The 20,765-nt window shown below is 46.5% G+C and overlaps 1 protein-coding gene across 2 annotated transcripts in view; it reads right to left on the bottom strand.

The window, feature by feature from the left end:
• LOC129711834 (GTPase-activating Rap/Ran-GAP domain-like protein 3) overlaps window positions 1–20,765 on the bottom strand; it is an 82,638-nt gene that overhangs the window by 59,875 nt on the left and 1,998 nt on the right. Inside the window, exons 3-6 of one of the 2 annotated variants that reach the window (XM_055659789.1) lie at window positions 20,334–20,440; window positions 16,523–16,638; window positions 12,896–12,928; window positions 5,971–6,075 (exon numbers count right to left, since the gene is read on the bottom strand). In XM_055659789.1, coding sequence (XP_055515764.1) covers window positions 5,971–6,075; window positions 12,896–12,928; window positions 16,523–16,570 — 186 coding nt within the window. In that variant the 5' untranslated portion in view covers window positions 16,571–16,638; window positions 20,334–20,440. The remainder of the gene's footprint in view (window positions 1–5,970; window positions 6,076–12,895; window positions 12,929–16,522; window positions 16,639–20,333; window positions 20,441–20,765) is intronic. The other variant, XM_055659788.1, reaches the window with a different exon arrangement.

The following is a 20,765-nucleotide window of genomic DNA, read 5'->3' as shown; positions in this document are numbered from 1 at the left end:
ACCTACAAACCTGCATAGGCCCTGTCTGACTTAGGCGATTTTTCAGTGGACTGCTGGCGACTGTCAGAGTGGAACACACACACACCACACACACACACACACACACACACACACACACACACACACACACACACACACACACACAACACACACACACACACACACACACACACACACACACACACACACACACACACACACACACACACACACACACCACACACACACACACACACACACACACACCACAAAGGCGGGGGCCAGGGCAAATGGGGGGGTGAGCACTGTCGGAAATTCACACAGTGCCAAGCCAAGGTGATACAAACACACACTGCGATGAACGGCAAGGTTAAGACGGCTAGCACAGTGCTTTAAAGTCCTTTAAAAGAAGGGGAGGGGGGGGGGGAGAGGGGCAGGAGGGGGGGAGAAGGGGTGGAGAAACTTTTGGAGAAACTTTTAAAAGGCCAGACAACTTTTAATAAGCCAGAGATACACAGCTGTGAAGTTTGGCGGGCATTTAACATTACCGGTCGGTTTTCCTTGTTTCTGAAAACTCGTGCTTACATTTGTTTCCCCCAATGAGACAATGAAAATGCCTGATCAGCAAAGGCGATTAACTAAAACTACCTACTACTAGATCGACTACCCATAACTACATGGCGACCCCATTACAACTGCACCTACCACTACAGCATTATCGATTTTCTCCATGGTGGCCAATTTTTGGTCGCAGAAAATGTTTCAACACGTTGAAAAGTTTGCGGCGACCATACTGAGTCTAGAAGCGGAACTCCTCGCGACCATGAAGGAGACTCACGAGAGACCACCAGCGAACATGTGGTGACCATGTGGCGAGCGCAGAGTCTCCTGCACTCGCCTAAAAAGTCACCTAAGTGGGACAGGCCCTTAAGTCTTTAGAGTCTGTGAGGAAAACCGAAGGTCGTGAAGAAAGCCCACGCAGGTCACGGGGAGAATGTGCAAACTGCTCCACTCGCCGTGCCACTGCACTGCCAGCTCCACAGGAGCCCAACAGGGGTCAGTGAGGTCTGGGCTGGTGCCAGCCCCTCAGGCAGTGAGGCTGAGCCCAAGCCAGCCCCACCACAAACTGATGGAGAACACTTTCAACAGCCTCATTTCAAGTAAAGATCATTTCTTAATTCTTCAGCTGGACGAAACCCACACAGCCACAGGGAGAACGTGCAAACTCCGTGCAGACAGCACCTGGATTGAACCCGAGTTATAGAGAAAGGTTGAACAAGTTAGGGCTTTATTCTTTGGAGCGCAGAAGGTTAAGGGGGGACTTGATAGAGGTCTTTCAAATGATGAGAGGGATGGACAGAGTTGACGTGGAAAAGCTTTTCCCACTGAGAGTAGGGAAGATTCAAACAAGGGGACATGACTTGAGAATTAAGGGACTGAAGTTTAGGGGTAACATGAGGGGGAACATCTTTACTCAGAGAGTGGTCGCTGTGTGGAATGAGCTTCCAGTGAAGGTGGTGGAGGCAGGTTCGTTTTTATCATTTAAAAATAAATTGGATAGTTATATGGACGGGAAGGGAATGGAAGGTTATGGTCTGAGCGCAGGTATATGGGACTGGGGAGAATATGTGTTCGGCACGGACTAGAAGGGTCGAGATGGCCTGTTTCCGTGCTGTAATTGTTATATGGTTATATGGGTCTCTGGTGCTGTGAGGCAGCAGCTCTACCAGCTGAACCACTAACTCAAAGTTAGGTAAATAATTCAAATACACTCACACAGATAGAGAATGTATTATAGATTAATAGATTCTAAATTATTATAATACATTACATTATTATTATATTATTTATAATATTATATTATTAACACCAGCAGCACGGTGGCGCAGCGGTGACCTGTGTTCGATCCTGTCTGCACGGAGTTTGCACGTTCTCCCTGTATATTGAACTGAACTGTTCTGTATTTATGTTTACAATATTCTGTTGTGCTGCAGCAAGCAAGAATGTCATTGCCCTATCTGGGACACATGACAATAAACTCTCTTGACTTGACCTGCGTGAATTTTCCCGGGATCTCCGGTCTTATCCGACACTCCAAAGACGAACAGGTTTGTAGGTTAATTGTCTCGGTAAAATTGTAAGTTGTCCCTAGTGTGTGTAGGATAGTGTTAGTGTGCGGGGATCACTAGTTGGCACGGTTTCAGTGGGCCGAAGGGTCTGTTTAAAGTTCTATCTCTAAACTAAACTAAACTATACTAACGTTAGACATAGTAGGCTTGGCTTCTACCTTTAATAGAAGTGAACTCAGTTAAAGCTCAAGTGGGAATTCAAATCACAAACAAAATCCAGTCTTTGTGCATTTCTGCCGTGGTAAATGGATCTTGGAAATGAGCACATTTATTTACAAAACGTTGATCACATATGATCAGTTCACCCATGGGCCTAAATCCAACTCCTCCAAGATTTAATTTCATTTTGTTTAGTTTAGAGATATAGCGTCCACCATGTCCGCGCTGACCAGCGATTCCTGCACATTAACACTGTCCTACACCCACTAGGGACAATTTCCACATACACCAAGCCAATTAACCTACATACCTGTACGTCTTTGGAGTGTGGGAGGAAACCGACGATCTCGGAAAAGACGCGTGTGGTCATGGGGAGAACGTACAAACTCCGTACAGACAGCACCCGTAGTCAGGATCGAACCCGGGTCTTGTGGCACTGCAAGCGCAGTAGAGCAGCAAGTTTACCACAGCGTCACCATGCCACCTGGAGATGCATGGACCATTGGAGTCAGGTTGGGTGGTAGAACAGAGGGTGACGTCTGGTGTATCCTCTGGCCACTTTCCACACTATAACTCTACATCCATAACAACAGGGACTTGAAAGTGGCACCAACTCTGGCTACTCAGTATCTGTGTACTAATACACTATACACTTGTACTGAATCTGAGGTGCGTATCTAAGATGTATCTAAGTGCTTATGTATAGTGTTACTTGTATTGAACTGCATACACAATTGAATTTCACTGCACCTCGGTACATGTGACAATGAAGGTACCATTGAACCACTGATCATTCCATCCTGACCAAACTTCCTCCATTTCAAGTATCCAGTGCCATCCATTTTGTAGATGCTGCCTTACAGCACCAGACCACCTGATTCCATCCTGACTACGGGTGCTGTCTGTACGGAGTTTGTACTTTAGACTTTTGAGGTACAGCGTGGAATCAGACCCTTCGGCCCATCAAGCCCACTCTGACCAGTGATCACCCCGCACATTAACACTATCCCACACGATGGGGAAATTCACAATTTTACCAAAGCCAATTAACCTACTAACCTGAAAATAGACACATAAATGCTGGAGTAACTCAGCGGGATGGGCAGCATCCCTGGAGAAAAGTTTCCCATGAAGTTTCGGGTCAAGCCCCTTCTTCAGACCCAAAACATCACCCATTTCCTTCTCGCCAGAGGTACTGCCTGTCCCGCTGAGTTACTCCAGCTTTTTGCGTCTATCTTCAGTATAAACCAGCGTCTGCAGTTCCTTCCTACACATAACCTACAAACCTGCACGTCTTTGACGTGTGGGAGGAAACCGGAGCACCTGGAGGAAACTCACGCAGTCACAGGGACTGTACGGAGTTTGTACGTGATCGCTGGTCGGCGCGGACTCAGTGGGCAAAGTGCCTGATTCTACCCTGTATTTCAAAAGTACAAAGTCTAAAGTAGTATTCCTCAGCTATCACCTACCTGTTCTTGCAAACCCTACTTTCTCTCTCACACTAATAAAGGGGGGAATCCAGCTCATTTGGCAAATCGGCTCTATGGCAAGAGAAGGCAATTAAACTTCATTCGATTCCTACTTGCAAGCTTTTATTAGATCCAAAATCATAGACATTTCAGGCACCCAACAAGTTTATTTGGCCCTGGTAGCCAATGCAAGGAAATAGCAGGTTCTTAGGCAAGTTCAAGTCACAACCATCGAAAGAAAGAAGGCATAAGAGTCTGAAGAAGGGTCTCAACCCGAAAAACATCACTCATTGCTTCTCTCCAGAGATGCTGCCTCACCCGCTGAGTTACTCCAGCATTTTGTGTCAACCAAGGCATATGATATGATTGCCTTCATTGCAAGGGGCATTGAGAAACAAGTCAGGAAGTCATAATGCAGCTTAATGGGGCTTTGTTCGGGTCATGTTTGGAGTAATGCGTGCGGTTCTGGTGGCCCCATCACTGGAAGAACATGAAGCTTTGGAGAGTGTGTGGAGGAGGTTTACCAGAACGCTGCCTGGATTCGGGGGCATTGGCTGCAGGGAGAGGTTGCACAGGTGTGGGCTGTTTTCTCCGTAACGCTGGAAGTTGCGGTGAGTCCTGATAGAAGTGTACAAATTGATGAAAGGCATAGATAGCAGAGACAGTCAGAACCTTTTGCTCAAGATGCAGATACCAAATAGGCATCGGTTCAAGGGTAATAGGCGCAAAGTCTAAAGGGGATGTGCAGTGCAAGGTTTTTATCCTGAGGCTGGTGAGTGCCTGGGACACAAGGCTGAAGATAGTGGTGGGGGCATACGATAGTGGCGTTGAAGGGACTTTTGGATAGTCAGGGAATGGATGCACATAGATCATCTTCAGGCAGACAAGAGTTGGGTTTGACATTATGTTTGGCACAGACATTATGGGCTGAAGGGCCTGTTCCTGTGCTGGACTGTTCGATGTTCTATCTTTGTAAACATTTCAATGGGAGCCATGTTTGACTCAGTCCTCGCACAGCACAGAAACGTCAACCTAATCCTGTCCATACCAACCAAGATGCTCCATCTAAGCTGCTCCCATTTGCCTGCATTTGGCCTATATCTCTCCAAACCTTCCCCATCCATGCATCTGTCTGTGTCTTTTCAATGCTGTTATAGTACTTCATGCTTCAATGACCTCCTCTGGCAGCTCATTCAACATACCCACCACCCTCTGTGTGAATAAGTTGCCCCTCAGGTTCACTGTAGGTTAATTGGCTTCTATAAATGTGTAAATTGTCCCTCATGTGTAGGACAGTGCTGGGCGATTGCTGGTCAGAGTTTCTGTGCTGTATCTCTAAAGTCTAAAAGTCTAAAGTCCAAAGATTCAAACAGTGTCTGCAAGCAACATTCCGTTTTATATGGTTGATGTTCAGAGCATTTTAGATGCATGCGGTGATTGACTCAATATTGGGCAGCCGCTGTTTGTTCTACGGTAACACTGACCTTTAGGGAAGGATAAGGATGATGCACAGACTGGGCCTTGTCAGGTAGGCTCTCTGTACCTTGTTCACTGCTGCCATTTGGAGACTCATTAAAATCCCCGTCTTTCTAGCGCAAGCTGGGTGGCATTGCACTGTTGGAGTGTACACCTCACCCACAGGGCCAGCAGGCTTAGTTTAGTTTGGTTTAGAGATACAGCGTGGAAACAGGCCCTATGGCCCACCGAGTCTGCACCGACCAGCCATCCCCACACACTAACACTACCCTGCACACACAAGGGGCAATTTACATTTAGACCAAAGCCAATTAACCTACAAACCTGGACGTCTTTGGAGTGCGGGAGAAAACTGGAGGTCTCGGAGAAAACCCACGCAGTCACGGGGAGAACGTACAAACTCTGTACAGGCAGCACCCGTGGTCAGGATCGAACCCGGGTCACTGCCGCTGAAAGCGCTGTGAGGCAGCAACTCTACTGCTGCGCCACCGTGCCGCCCTGTGAGTTACATAGAAACATAGAAAAATAGGCGCTGGAGTAGGCTATTCGGCCCTTCATGCCAGCACCGCCACTCAATACAATTATGGGTGATCATCTAAAATCAATACCCCGTCCCGGCTGTCTCACCATACCCCTTGATTCCTTTAGCCCTAAGAGCTAGATCTAACTCTCTCAAGTTAACCGATTAAAGAAATAGCAGTTTGGCACGGTGGTTGCAGGTTCCCAATGGAAGCCTCTGCTGGTGAGAGAGAACTTACTTGTCCGACTCGAACAAATTCCGCCTGCCGAGCCTCCTCTTTCTTGCGCGCTGACTTGGGCGACTCTGGCAGCACGTCACTGAAGGAGCGCCTGTTCAGCATGTTCTAGACACACGATAAGAGAGAGAGATTGAGAACCCGTCACCGTTCTGGCTCAGTCACTGAAACTCAATGAAGAGACACAATGAAGACCAACCTAGCAACCTACAGGATGTGGACATTGGCGGCTATCCTCTTGCAGGGCCTCTGCTTTAACTCTGCAGGCTGCAACCCCAAATATTTACCCCTACTTCAAGCGGAATTATTAATCACAGCTGATGCTCCCTGTATCACACAGTTCAGTTCAGTTCAGTTTATTGTGTACCGAGGTACAGTGAAAAGCTTTTGCTGCGTGCTACCCAGCCAGTGGAAAGATAATACATGATTACATCGAGCCATCCACAGTGCACTGATGAATAAGGGACTAATGTCTAGTGCATGGTAAAGCCAGTAAAGTCGATCAAAGAAAGTCCGAGGGTTGCCGATGAGGTACATAGTAGTTCAGGGCTGCTCTCTGGTTGTGGTAGGATGGTTCAGTTGCCTGATAACAGCTGGGAAGAAAACTGTCCCTGAATCTGGAGGTGTGCGTTTTCACACTTCTGTACCTTTTGCCTGATGGGAGAGGGGAGAAGAGGGAGAGGCCAGGGTGCGACTGGTCCTTGATTATGCTGCTGGCCTTGCCGAGGCAGCGTGAGGTGTAAATGGAGTCAATGGAAGGGAGGTTGGATTGCGTGATGGTCTGGGCTGCGTCCACAATTCACTGCAATTTCTCGTGGTCTTGGATGGAGCTGTTCCCAAACCGTGCTGTGATGCATCCCGATATAAACGGCTGCAGAGAACAGGGCAGCACAGCGCTGCTCCTGAGTGTGGAAGCACATGGAGGTGTCTTGGCGTTGGAGTCATCCCGTCTGCCTCTAATGATGTTTGTGGAGATGAGTTTAACACCGTCAAATATAACATTATGGCAACTTCCAGTCAAAGCCCCTCTCCAGCAGCACACACTTCTCATAGCACTGACTGGTTAGTAACTTCTAGAGTTTATTTTTGTTGCGGCCTCTTGGCTAGACAATAAACTGCATCTAAAAGAAGACAAGATGGCCTCTAGTGCGTGCATGCCATCTTGTCTTGTACTTGCATTGGAGGCAACGTTAGCATTTGGTGATGAATGTTCCAAATCCATGTCGTAAGTTAAATCCAGTGGGAAATGAGGACCACAATGAAGGAACATGTTCCCTTCCTCTGATCGCTTGTATTGTGTTGAATGTCTTTAATGTCTCAGCATTGGTGGGTAGAGTTATAGATCCAATCAGAGATTTTAGATTAGTTTGGTTCAGGGATACATCATGGAAGCCGGCCCTTCAGCCCACCTAGTCCACGTTGACCGGTGATCACCTGTACATTAGCACTATCCTGCACAACAGCGACAGTTTACCAAAGCCAATTTACCCAAAGCCAATCCGGCACGTCTTTGGAGTGTGAGAGAAAACCAGAGCACCTGGAGAAAACCCACGCAGTCACGGTGAGAACGTACAAACTCCGTAGTCAGGATTATAACCAGGTCTGGTGCTGTAAAGGGCCTGTCCCACTTGCACAATATTTTTGGCGACTAGCTGGCACCCGTCGTAGTCGCAGTAGGTGGTCGAAAATTTTCGACATATTGAAAATCCAGCGGCTACCAGAAAAAGGTACAACTCTTTGGGCGACTACAAACAGGCGTCACCCCGCGACAAAAACTGTAGCCTCCTTTTGCTCTGATATTTTATTTAATTCACGTTTAATCAATAATGTTTTATTATTAATGTTTAATGTTTTAATGTGTCATTCCTAACTGTTACTGTATGTCATGTTGTCACTTGTGAGCGGAGCACCAAGGCAAATTCCTTGTATGTGTATACTTGGCCAATAAACTTATTCATTAAGAGGAGGGGGGGCAGAAAAATAGATGTTGAAGAGGAGGGGGGCCAGAAAAATCCTTTCCCTCTGATGTAATGATTTTGTAAAAGGGCACTTTCCTCTAGTGGTAAACCGTAGAGATGTTTGTGAGTTGTCCCAAAGTACTGGAGGAACTCAGCGGGCGTTCAAGGATCCAAGGAGAAGGTGCGACAACCCAGGTTTCGGGTTGGGATCCCTTCTTCACCTCTTCTAATGGATTGCTTCTCTAGATATTTGCATCTATATCAATGATGACCAAGCGGAGGTTGGGCCACTCGGAATTTCGTCCACATCCCGCAAGCGAAAGATCCGCAAAACCAGGGCTGCACAGTGGCACCCGTGGGAGCTCAGCACCACAACTCCCCCTCCAGAGACCCGGGTCGATCCGACCTCAGGTCTTGTCTTTGTGGAGCTCCACTGTGACAGCCTGAGCAGCACCGGAATGGAGGAACAGCACCTCCATATCCCCTAGTTTGTCAGATGCAAAAACTGGGGATAACATAGACCTAGCGAAACAGGCAACTGTTAGTCAGCGCAGACTCCCCTGCTGGAAGGCCTGTTTCCATGCTGCATCTCCAAACCAAAATCTAATTGTTCGCATTATTGATTTTTTAATTTAGCACCCCCCCCCCTCCCCTTCTGATAATGGATTGGTGATCAGTCTGAAGAAGATCCTGTTCTTCATTCCTGTTGCCTAATTCCTTAGCTATAGATGCTTGCGCAGCGGCAGAGTTGCTCCTCACAGCTTTTTTGAGTACCCTTATTCGACCATTGACTACTTGTGCCGGTCTGTACGGAGTTTGGGCTGATGTTCTGCTTCCGTGACCGGGTGGGTCTATACGGGATCTCCAGTTTTGGATTTACACTCCAAAGACGTAATTGGTTTGTACATAGATATTTGGTATTATGTAAATTGACACCCAGTGTGTGTAGGAAGTGTTAATGTTCGGGATCGCTAGGCGGGATAGGACTTGGTGGGTTGGGACCCTGCTTCCGACACTTTCTAATGGATTGCTTCAAGTTAAATTTGCATCTAGTCCCAATGGAGAAATCTTAGGGGATCAGGCAGGATCTGCGGAAGGAGATGCACAGACGATGTATTGGGGTTGGGACCCTGGGGTGGATTTTTGCTCAAGGTTTCAGCCTCTCGTGCCTCCATTTTATTGCTAGAAAACCGGGTTCGATGGATGTGCTGCATCTTTTTGCCCAATTGTGGAGCTTCAGATACAGGGCTACCCTCTATGTTTTCCCCCACATGCCTGGAATTCCTCCACATTCCCTAATTTGTCAGATGCAAGAACTGGGATACAGTCAGAACCTAGCGTGAACAGGCATGTTGGTCAGCGCAGACTCGGTGGCTGGATAGCCTGTTTCCATGAGAGGGGCAAAACCAAAAGGAATTGTGCGGGGCATTGATGGTCACTTAGCAGGGTGATTGGAACACTTCTGCCAAGGATTTGGTGTGGAGGCAGATATGACAGTGTTCTTCATTCCTGAGACTTTTGGATAGGCACATGCGTGCGCAGCGGAATGGTTGATGCCTCATAGTGCCAGGCAGACCCGGGTCAGTCCCTGGCATCATGTTCTGCAAGAACGGAATGCGGCATGTTCCTCCCCTGTGCTGTACTTAGTTTAGTTTTTCTACGAGATACAGCAGTTTCCCTCCCCTATTCCCACTCCAAAGATGTACAGGTTTGTACATTAATTGGCTTTGGTATTATTGTAAATTGTCCCCAGTGTGTAGGATAGTGTTAATGTTCGGGGATCGCTAGGCAGCGCGGACTTGGTGGGCCGAAGGGCCTGCTTCCGCACACTATCTCTAAACTAAAGTTAAACTAAATAAAGTGCTGGAGGAATTCAGGGGATCAGGCAGCATCTGCGGAAGGAGATGCACAGACGATGTATTGGATGGGGTGGCTTTTTTGCTCAAGGTTTCAGCATCTCGTGCCTCCATTTTATTGCTACAAAACCTTGTTACTGGATGTGCTGCTATCTTTCTGCCAATTCAGTCAGATCAGATCCACAGGGCTACCCTCTATGTTTTCAAGTTATGTATCTGGAATTCAGATCTTAATTCTTAATTTGTGAGAGGCATAGATAGGGTAGACAGTCAGAACCTTTGTCCCAGGATGGAAAAATCAAATACTAGCGGGCATAGCCTTAAGGTGAGAGGGGCAAAGTTTAAAGGAGACGTGCGGGGCAAGTTGGTCACTTAGAGGGTGATTGGAACGCGTTGCCAAGTTTGGTGTTGGAGGCAGATACGACAGTGGCGTTTAAGAGACTTTTGGATAGGCACATGGATATGCAGGGAATGGAGTGATATGTATAGTGTGCAGGCAGATAAGGGTCAGTCTTGGCATCATGATTCAGCAAGAACAATGTGGGCCGAAGGGCCTGTTCCCGTGCTGTACTTAGTTTATTTTTGTGTAGAGATACAGCGTGGAAACAGGCCCTTCCGCTCACCGAGTCCGCATTGACCAGCGATCCCCGCATATTAACACAGCCCTACACACACTAGGGACAAATTACATTTATACCAAGCCAATTTACCTACATACCCTGTAAGTCTTTGATGAGTCTTTGAGTGTGGGAGGAAACAGAAGATCTCAGAGAAAACCCACGCAGGTCACGGGGAGAAGGTACAAACTCCGTACAGACAGCACCCGTAGCCGGGATGGAACCCGGGTCTCCGGCGCTGCATTCGCTGTAAGGCAGCAACTCTACCGCTGCACCACCGTGACCGCCCTGCTGTTACACGATCCATGTGCATTCAAGGTGAGCACATTGTTGACCATCCCTCACTGAAGAAGCTTGTGGTGAGCTGCCTTCCTGAACTGCTACCATCCTTGTGATGGAACTGTACTGGCTAGGGTGTCATGGGATCAGGATGGTCCAGAACTGAAATCCAGTATTAGCAAGGAAACAGCCATATTTTTCCACTGACATATTTTCAAGTCATGAGAATGATGTGGAGAGGATGTTTCCACTAGTGGGAGAGTCTAGGACCAGAGGGCACAGCCTCAGAATAAAAGGATGTAACTATAGAAAGGAGATGAGGAGGAATTTCTTTAGTCAGTGGGTGGTGAATCTGTGGAATTCATTGCCACAGACGGCTGTGGAGGCCAAGTCAGTGGATATTTTTACGGTGGAGATTGACAGATTCTCGATTAGTACGGGTGTCAGGGGTTATGTGGAGAAGGCAGGAGAATGGGGTTGAGAGGGAGAGATAGATCAGCCATGATTGAATGGCGGAGTGGACTTCATGGTCAAATGGCCTAATTCTGGTCCGATCACTTATGAACATGAACTTATGAAATCAATTTGGTGAAGGGAAAGCTGCCGATGATGCATTTTGTGATATTCCTAGTTCCACGCTGCTAATGAGGATGTATATCCAACTGGGCCATATACACATTTAGTCCTTAACTCTGGCCACAAACACAAGCAAATGCTCCAATTTCACTCACACTCTGCCAGAATTTGCAAGGGAGGAACGGTGGCGCAGCGGTAGAGTTGCTGCCCCACAGCACTTGAAGGCCAGGAGATGCGGGTTTGATCCCGACTACGGGTGCTGTCTGCACAGAGTTTGGGTACGTTCTCCCCGTGACCGCGTGGGATTTCACCGAGATCTTCGGAATCCTCCCACACTCCAAAGACGTGCAGGATTGCAGGTTAATTGGCTTTGTATAAATGTAAATTGTCCCTAGTGTGTGTAGGGTAGTGTTAATGTGCGGAGATCGCTGTTCGGTGCGTATACAGCACGGTGGGCCGAAGGGCCAGTTTCCACGCTGTATCTCCAAACTAAACTAAATTAAAAATTCCCCACCCTCACATGTTTGAAGAAGGGTTTTGGCCCGAAACGTTGCCTATTTCCTTCGCTCCATAGATGCTGCCTCACCTGCTGAGTTTCTCCAGCATTTTTGTCTACCTTAAAAATTTGGGAAACTTGTTTGGTGGTCTTATTCAACGCTGGCAAACGAGGTCCGGACACAATTTGGCTACAACTTTGCTGAGATGAAAATCTAAACATATTTGGAGTTGCAACATTTTGGGACCAACTTTAAATGTTCATTACAATTCAGCTAAATGACCAGAATGGGGAAGGGGACTACATGGAAGAGAAGGATGACTGGTGCTATGACAAGTACACACTGGCCATTTGGGTCAGACATGTCCCCTAGATACATCATTGAGATACATCACCCCTACTGCACACCATTAACGTCAACTATAAGGTTTCCCTTTCAAAGCCTGTTAGCTCAACCTTTTGCATCTTAATGTAACGGCCACCAATTTCAGAAATGACAACAACCAATAGACAACACTGCTTGGTAAGATGTTAGTCTTATTAATATATATATATATTTTTAAATAGAGTTAGTGTTAGGCACTTTCAAAAACCATGCTTAGTTGTCGGATGCAGTTAGATGAATATTATTAACATGGGCAAGGCAATGTTAATCCTTCGAGGCCGAGCATCAGCATTCAGGCACCAGAAATCAACACCCTTTAAGATCTGGACCAATTTTCAGGGTCGGTGTGCTGTGTAACATCGACAAGAGATTTCGCAATCTGGTGCTTGTCTCTGATTTTCAATATTTCTGTGATTACGCCAACTTTTTGAAACCCTGTACAATTTCAAAGCAATGTGCAGGGAAGGCAGACACGAAGAGCTGGAGTAACTTGGCGGGTCAGACAGCATCTCTGGAGAGAAGGAATCTTCCCCCCAGAGATGCCGCCTGACCCGCTGAGTTACCCCATCTTTTTCGTGTCTGCCTTCGGTTTGGACTGGCATCTGCGGCTCCTCCCGACACGCAGTGTGCGGGGAATCCAGACCAATATTGGCTCTGCACGCATTGTTTCTGGTGCTGTGCGAATGCTTTCCAGTCGGCCCGCCTCGGCTTGCGAAAGCTAATGCTCATGATGCATGAAAGAGAAAGAGAAATGGTCTCACTGTTATCCAGCCTAGTTGAATCTCATTCATTTCCTGAAGGAGAAATGTGACACAGAACAGTGGTTCACTGTGATACACACGCCACATCAACACGTTATAACTAAACCAGGACGTGAGTCCATCTTAATCAACGCTTGTGCAGAAACACTATCACGCACAGAGTACATTCTCGAAACATCGTTAACCTTGCGGATAATTATACTTGAATAATCGCATGCAAAAAACAACTAATGAACTTTCAAAACAATTTATTTAGCAAATACATAAGGTTTAAAATTAATATTTTCAATAGATTATGCCCCTGTCCCACTTCGGAAACCTGAACGGTAATAATGTACGACTGATATACATGAAATGTTTATAATATGTGTTTGCTTCTAATAAAAATATTTTTTTTTAAAAGGAAACCTGAACGGAAACCTCTGGAGACTTTGCGCTCCACCCAAGGTTTCCGTGCGGTTCCCGGAGGTTGCAGGTGGTTGCCGGAGGTTGTAGGTGGTGGAAGCAGGTAGGGAGGGAGACTGGCAAAAACCTCCGGGAACCGCACGGAAACCACACGGAACCGCACGGATGCAAAGTCTCCAGAGGTTTCCGTTCAGTTTTCCTAAGTGGGACAGGGTCATTACAATGCAAAAATATCAAAATGCACTTTGATGATAGAAATTTCTTTGCCCAGCAGAACTGTTAGACCAGTTGCATGCAAAATCAGGCAATTAATTTTGAACACAATTTATTTAACAAAAATGTAAGGTTAAATTCATATTTTTATTTGATTACAATGCGTGCAAAAATATTAAAACTTCAATATAATTTTAAGGTAGACAAAAATGCTGGAGAAACTCAGCGGGTGAGGCAGCATCTATAGATGCTGCCTCACCCGTTGAGTTTCTCTAGCATTTTTGTCTACCTTCGATTTTCCTGCATCTGCAGTTCTTTATTAAATATAATTTTAAATTGTCTCTAGTATATATACTCTGATGATGAAGATTGCTTTATAAAGACTTTGCCCACTGGATATCAAGTGCTGGAATAACTCAGCGGTTTAGGCAGCATCTCTGGAGAACATGGATAGGTGACATTTTGGGTCAGGACCTTTCTTCACATCTGAAGAGGGGTGTCAACCCAAAACGTCACCTATCTCCATAGATGCTGCCTGATCCACTGAGTTACTCCAGCACTTTGTATCCTTTTGAGTAAATCTGCATCTGCAGTTCATTGTGACTACATTTTGTCCAATGGTTGCAATGGGAGCTATTCATATATGAAAGTGGTATGTCAAAGGGGTCAAGCAAAAGTGTAGGGCTGCTAATCCAACGTTATTTCTGTGTCAGGGATCCCTTACCCCAAACCTACTGAAGGTCACTGGCTCAATGGTCAGAGATGGTCTTCTTTATGAGCAGATTGTGAGAAAATTTGGGCCCCATATCTGGGGAAGGATGTGATGGCTCTGGAGAGGGTCCAGAGGAGGTTTACAATAATGATCACAGGAATGAGTGGGTTAACCTATGAAGAGCGTTTGGCAGCACTGGGCCTCTACTCGCTGGAGTTTAGAAGGTTGAGAGGGAACCTCATTGAAACTTACGGAATAATGAAAGGCATCGATAGAGTGGATGTGGGGAGGATGTTTCCACTGGTGGGAGAGTCCAGGACCAGAGGTCACAGCCTCAGAATTAAAGGTCGTTCTTTTACAAAGGAGGTGAGGAGGAACTTTAGTCAGTGGGTAGTTAATCTGTGGAACTCATTGCCACAGAGGACTGTGGAGGCCAAGTCAGTGGATATTTTTAAGGGCCAGATAGCCAATTCTTGATTAGACTGGATGTCAGGGGTTATGGGGAGAAGGATTGGAAAATGGGATGAGGAGGCAATGATCAACCATGATTGAATGGCACAGTGGACTCGATGGGCTGAATGGCCTAACTCTACTCCTATAACGTGAACTTTATGCCACGACAGTTCTATGATTCTATTTTTTGATACCTTGCCGCTGATTGTACATCAACAAATACCTGAATCCAAGCTTCAACGACATTATTTTTTTTGTTATTGCTGATCTATCTAATCCTTCAAACACTTCCATCAGGTCTCCCTGCAACCTCCTGTGTTCCAACTCCGTCCAATCTCTTACTGTAAATAATCCAGGCATTCTTTTGGCAAACATTTCCTTTTCCAAAGCCTCCACAACCTTCCTGCAATAGGGCGACTAGAACAACATCAATTCACAGGTCATAAGTTATAAGAGCAGAATTAGGCCATTCAGCCCATCAAGTCTACTCCACCATTCAATCATGGCTGATCTATCTCTCTCCCTCAACCCCATTCTCCTGCCTTCTCCCCATAACCCTTGACACCCGTACTAATCAAGAATGTGTCAATCTCCAAGCACTGCATGCAATGCTCCAAATTTGATCGAACCAAAATCCCACAAAGCGGCCTATTCACAAGCTTGAGCAACCTATGGTCTAGATCTGGTCCAATCTTGCACCATTAAGAAGAAGAACTCAAAGGAAAATAACTAGCTTCAACTTTTTCTTTCTAGTGACTTGTTGCCTTTAACCACCATTAGATATTTCTCAGTAACAAAGTAACGACTAAAGTTTTGCATAGACCCTTGCACAGTAGTTACATTGAAACTGCATCAGGAAGATAGAAACATAGAAACATAGAAATTAGGTGCAGGAGTAGGCCATTCGGCCCTTCGAGCCTGCACCGCCATTCAATATGATCATGGCTGATCATCCAACTCAGTATCCCGTACCTGCCTTCTCTCCATAAATTGGCCACAAGGGCCACATCTAACTCCCTCTTAAATATAGCCAATGAACTGGCCTCAACTACCTTCTGTGGCAGAGAGTTCCAGAGATTCACCACTCTCTGTGTGAAAAAAGTTCTCCTCATCTCGGTTTTAAAGGATTTCCCCCTTATCCTTAAGCTGTGACCCCTTGTTCTGGACTTCCCCAACATCGGGAACAATCTTCCTGCATCTAGCCTGTCCAACCCCTTAAGAATTTTGTAAGTTTCTATAAGATACCCACTCAATCTCATAAGGAAGATGATCCATTCTGGGGCACAAATCAAAAGGGTCATGTTGGAGGTTGATAACTCCGTACAGGCAGCGTAAAATCCTGTAAGGGTGATCTGATAGAGGTGTACAAAATCATGAGTGGAATAGATCGGGTAGATGCACAGAGTAGGTGAATCGAAGACCAGAGAACACAGGTTTGAGGTGAAGGGGAAAAGATTTAATAGGAATCTGAGGGTGGTTGTATGGAACGAGATGCCGGAGGAGGTAGTTGAGGCTGGGACTATCGCAACATTTAAGAAACAGTTAAACAGGTGCATGGATAGGACAGGTTTAGAGGGATATGGGCCAAAAGCAGGCAGGTGGGACTAGCATAACTGGGACATGTTGGCCGGTATGGGCAAGTTGGGCCGAAGGGCCTGTTTCCATGCTCTATCACTCTATTGACTCTATGACTGAAGTAAATATTGTTTGAATTTTGGATTTTCAAATGGTCAGAGTTAAAGGCAGATAAAATGATTCATGACTCCAATGCAGAATTGCTAACACCTCACGACTTTGATAGCATGCAAACTCATGCAGACAATGAAGCCACATGGCCACTGTACCTTGTGCAAGTCTGGTATGAGGTCCTGGTACAGAGACCATATCAACATGTCCAACGTACGCTGACGTTTCTGAGAAAATGTCGGAGTCTCCAGGGTTGCCTTTTCTCCGTTGATTACTGAAAATGACACAACAAAGATCAAAGAACAACAAACAACAAGGACCAGAGGTCATAGCCTCAGAATTAAATGCCGCTCTTTTAGAAAGGAGGCGAGGAGAAACTTCTTTAGTCAGAGGGTAGTTAATCTGTGGAACTCATTGCCACAGAGGGCTGTGAAGGTCAAGTCAGTGGATATTTTTAAGGCAATTCTTGATTAGAACGGGTGCCAAGGGTTATGGGGAGAAGGCAGGGAAATGGGATTAGGAGGCAGCGATCAGCCATGATTGAATGGCAGAGTAGATTCGATGGGCCGAATGGCCTAATTCTACTCCTGTAACTTGTGAACTTGTGAACAAAAAAAAGAGAAGTTAGAAGTGTCACTGGTCTATTTAATTTATTTACTTTCCATGATGTGACCACAGGTGACATTGGTGAAGCCACGATGGACACAATAGACACACAACGCTGGTGTGACTCAGCGGGTCAGGCATCGTCTCTGGAGAAAAGGAATAGGTGTTGAGCCCCTTCATCAGAATGTTGAGATTTGGTCACCCAGTTGTGGGAAAAATGTTGTCAAACTGGAAAGGGTGCAGAGAAGATTTACCAGGATGTTGCTTGTACTCGAGGGCCTGAGTTACAGGGGGAGGTTGAGCAGGCTGGGACTCTATTCCTTGGAGCGCAGGAGGATGAAGGGTGATCTTATAGATGTGTACAAAATCACCAGAGGGATAGATCAGGTAACTGCACCGTCCTTAACCCGGGGGGGGGGAATCGAGAACTGGAGCACATAGGTTTAAGGTGAGGGCGGAAAATTTAACCTGACAGCCAACATGTTTACACAAAGAGTGGTTGGTGTATTGAACAAGCTGCAGGAGACGGTAGTTGAGACAAGTACTCTCACAATGTTTAAGAAACATTTAGACAGGTCCAAGGTCAGGACAGGTTTAGGCAGAGGGACTAGTGTAGATGGGACATGTTGATCGGTGTGGGTAAGTTGGGCCGAAGGGCCAGTTTCACAGTGCATGGCTCTTTAGGTGGCAAGGTGACCACCTACTGCAATCTGCGTTCATAATGGTGTCAACTTAGCACATTCCCATAGCCTTTTCAAAACGCTGTACAGGAAAACTATATTTGGAGACCTAAAGGCTTTGGCAACTGGTTGAGAGTGCTGAACCTATGCTGTCTTTCACACAATGAGGCCTTGGCTCCCACACTTGCTTTGAGCTCATCGCGCGGTCCCAGATACCACACTCTCCTGAAAAGTGTCTGTTTCTCCGCATAATTGAATATTCTACTGCGCAGTTTAGTTTAGTTTAGAACTACAGCATGAAAACAGACTCTTCGGCCCACCGAGTCTGCATCGACCATCTAAAAAAGTGTGCATCACCTGTATGTAGGATTAAAAGTAGGAATAAGATCCACTTGTTGTCTGCCAATCTGGCATCATTAACATCTAAAGTGCCGCAAGGATGAGAGGGGATCTTATTGAAACATATAAGATTATTAAGGGTTTGGACATGCTCGAGGCAGGAACATTTTTCCCAGTGTTGGGGGAGTCCAGAACCAGGGACTACAGTTTAAGAATAAGGGGTAAGCCATTTAGAGCGGAGACGAAGAAACCCTTTTTCACACAGAGAGTTGTGAGTCTGTGGAATTCTCTGCCTCAGTGGAGGCCGGTTCTCTGGATACTTTCAAGAGAGAGCTAGATAGGGCTCTTGAAGATAGCGGAGTCAGGAGATATGGGGAGAAGGCAGGAACGGGGTACTGATTGTGGATGATCAGCCATGATCACCTTGAATGGCGGTGCTGGCTTGAAGGGCCGAATGGCCTACTCCTGCACTTATTGTCTATTACCATACTTTTACCTGATCCTTTTTAGTATTTGGCAAAATGTGACTGTGTTTTTCCATGGCCCTTGGAAGGGTCTCCTTAAGAGACCCCACTTCACTGTCATAGACTCATAGGGTCATACAGCTTGGAAACAGGCCCTTTGGCCCAACACGCCCACACCAAACAGCAAGCCCCATCTACACTGGTCCCAGCTACCTGTGTTTGGCCCATATCCCTCTAAACCTGTCCAACCCATGTCCATGTCAAAATGTTGCGATAGCACCTGCCTCACCCGCCAGCTCGTTCCATACACCTACCACCCTTTGTGCGAAAAAGGTTCCTATTAAATCACTTTACAATTCACATGGGAGTGAAGGAACAAGTCAAATACTGGTAGAGTAGAAAAAAAAAAAAATTAAAATTAAAAATTAAATCAAAGGTTGGGCTGTTCCCAAAGCAAATTATGATGTAACCCGACAGTACGCTGTGCAAGGCACATCTGTATTGTATTGTATTGTATTCAAATTTATTGTCATTGTCTCAATTTGAGACAACGAAATGAATTTCCCTTACAGGCAGTATCATAAAAAAAATCACAAAAAAAATAAATAAATAATAAATAAATAATAAAACATATTAAAAATAAAATTGAAATTGAATTAAAAAAAAGCACAAACACAGAAAGTCCACGCCACAACATAACATAAATGACAGCAAGGTGAAGATGGCACCATAGTCCAGCCAGCCTCCCCTCCGTGTTCATCCGTGGTCGGGGCCTTCCGAGCACCCGCAGTCGCCGCCCCGGGTGGCCCGATGTTCAGGCCCTCACGCCGGGCTGGTGGAACGCCGACGCCGATCCCCGACGGTGAGCATCCTCCTCCTCAGCGGAGGATGTAAAAGGGGACCTTCTGATAAAGTCTTATCCCAGAGCTGGGAGCTCAACAGAGGTATAACCATTTACCACTCACCTGTTCCCGCCAGGCCCCCTCGATGTATGGGCACACCTGGCCCCAGCCCACACTTCACCTGCCTCAGGTTCAGATACACTTTGTATACAATAAATCATCACCAACATTTTTAATTTTTTAGAGAAACAGGTCCTTCGGCCCACCGAGTCCGTGCCGACCAGAGATCCCCTTACACTAGGACGATCCTGCACACACTGAGGACAATTTACCAATTAACCTCCTGATCTGCACATCTTTGCAGTGTGGGAGGAACCCGGAGCACCCGGTAGGGTTGCCAACTGTCCCGTATTATTATATCCCGGGACATCCCGTATATTGGGGCTAAATTGGTTTGCCCCATGCGGGACCGCCCTTGTCCCGGTTTTGACTGCTACTACTCGGGTCGAGGGGACTGTCGAGTCAGACGCCCTGTGTCTCCCGTCCCGATGTAATGCAGCCCATGGAGTGCAGCAGCAGCAGCGCCTCGCCAGTGGCCCCATCGGTCGGCAGCACGGCCAGCTGTCCGACCTTCGGACCTTCGCTTACTGCCGACACCACCACCCCTCCTTCTCACGGCCGATCATCGGTTCACGAGTTGGATGGGGCGCCGGACTTTGCGCGTGACGTCGCGCGGCCCGGGCCAAAACTCCTCAGCTGGCCCGCCGGCTGGGCTTTGTGTACAGTCCAGCACCCGGGCCAACTCATCATTCACCCAGCCACGGCCGAGTCGGTCAACGAATTGCCGTCGGGAATTTGTCCCGTATTTTGACCTTTTGTCCTTTATTTGGAAGTGAGAAAGTTGGTAACACTAGTCTCTGGTGCTGTAAGGCAGCAGCTCTACCGCTGCGCCACCGTGCCACCCCAATCGGTAGCGTTTTGGCCCAAATTACTGCATGGGTAGTTTATCCCAAGAATAAACAGCAATGGCGGACTTACATTTGACTAATACAAAGTCCCTGAACTCATGGTGATCTGTAAACACGGGCGGAGTAGGTAGAGGAGGTCCAAACAGTGGCACACTTTCTTCGGAAAATATCTTAAGTCTGTTGAACCAAAATGAGCAAACGTCAACAGAGATCGCACAGCACACAGTGATTGGCCAAGTTCATCAACACAGCTCCTGAAACACTGGCGTGTTAGCCCCAGTTTATAAAATGTAACACTAACTATTTCCTTCGTCATTAAGGAAGAGAAACAAGGGTTTCCCACAGCTGCCAGCTGTATGAAGCAAGGCCAAAACACAGGGCCATGTTAGTGCCAACACGCAGTAAAGCCAAACCAACCTCCCTTCCCTCTTTCACCTCCCTCTTCTTACGTTCTTTGTAAAATTTAAAAATATATAGTCATTAAACAAATCAAAACTACGTG

This window comes from Leucoraja erinacea, chromosome 31 (assembly GCF_028641065.1).
Source record: "Leucoraja erinacea ecotype New England chromosome 31, Leri_hhj_1, whole genome shotgun sequence".
Taxonomy (NCBI): Eukaryota; Metazoa; Chordata; class Chondrichthyes; order Rajiformes; family Rajidae; genus Leucoraja; species Leucoraja erinaceus.
This window is presented reverse-complemented; position numbering and strand designations above follow the sequence as displayed.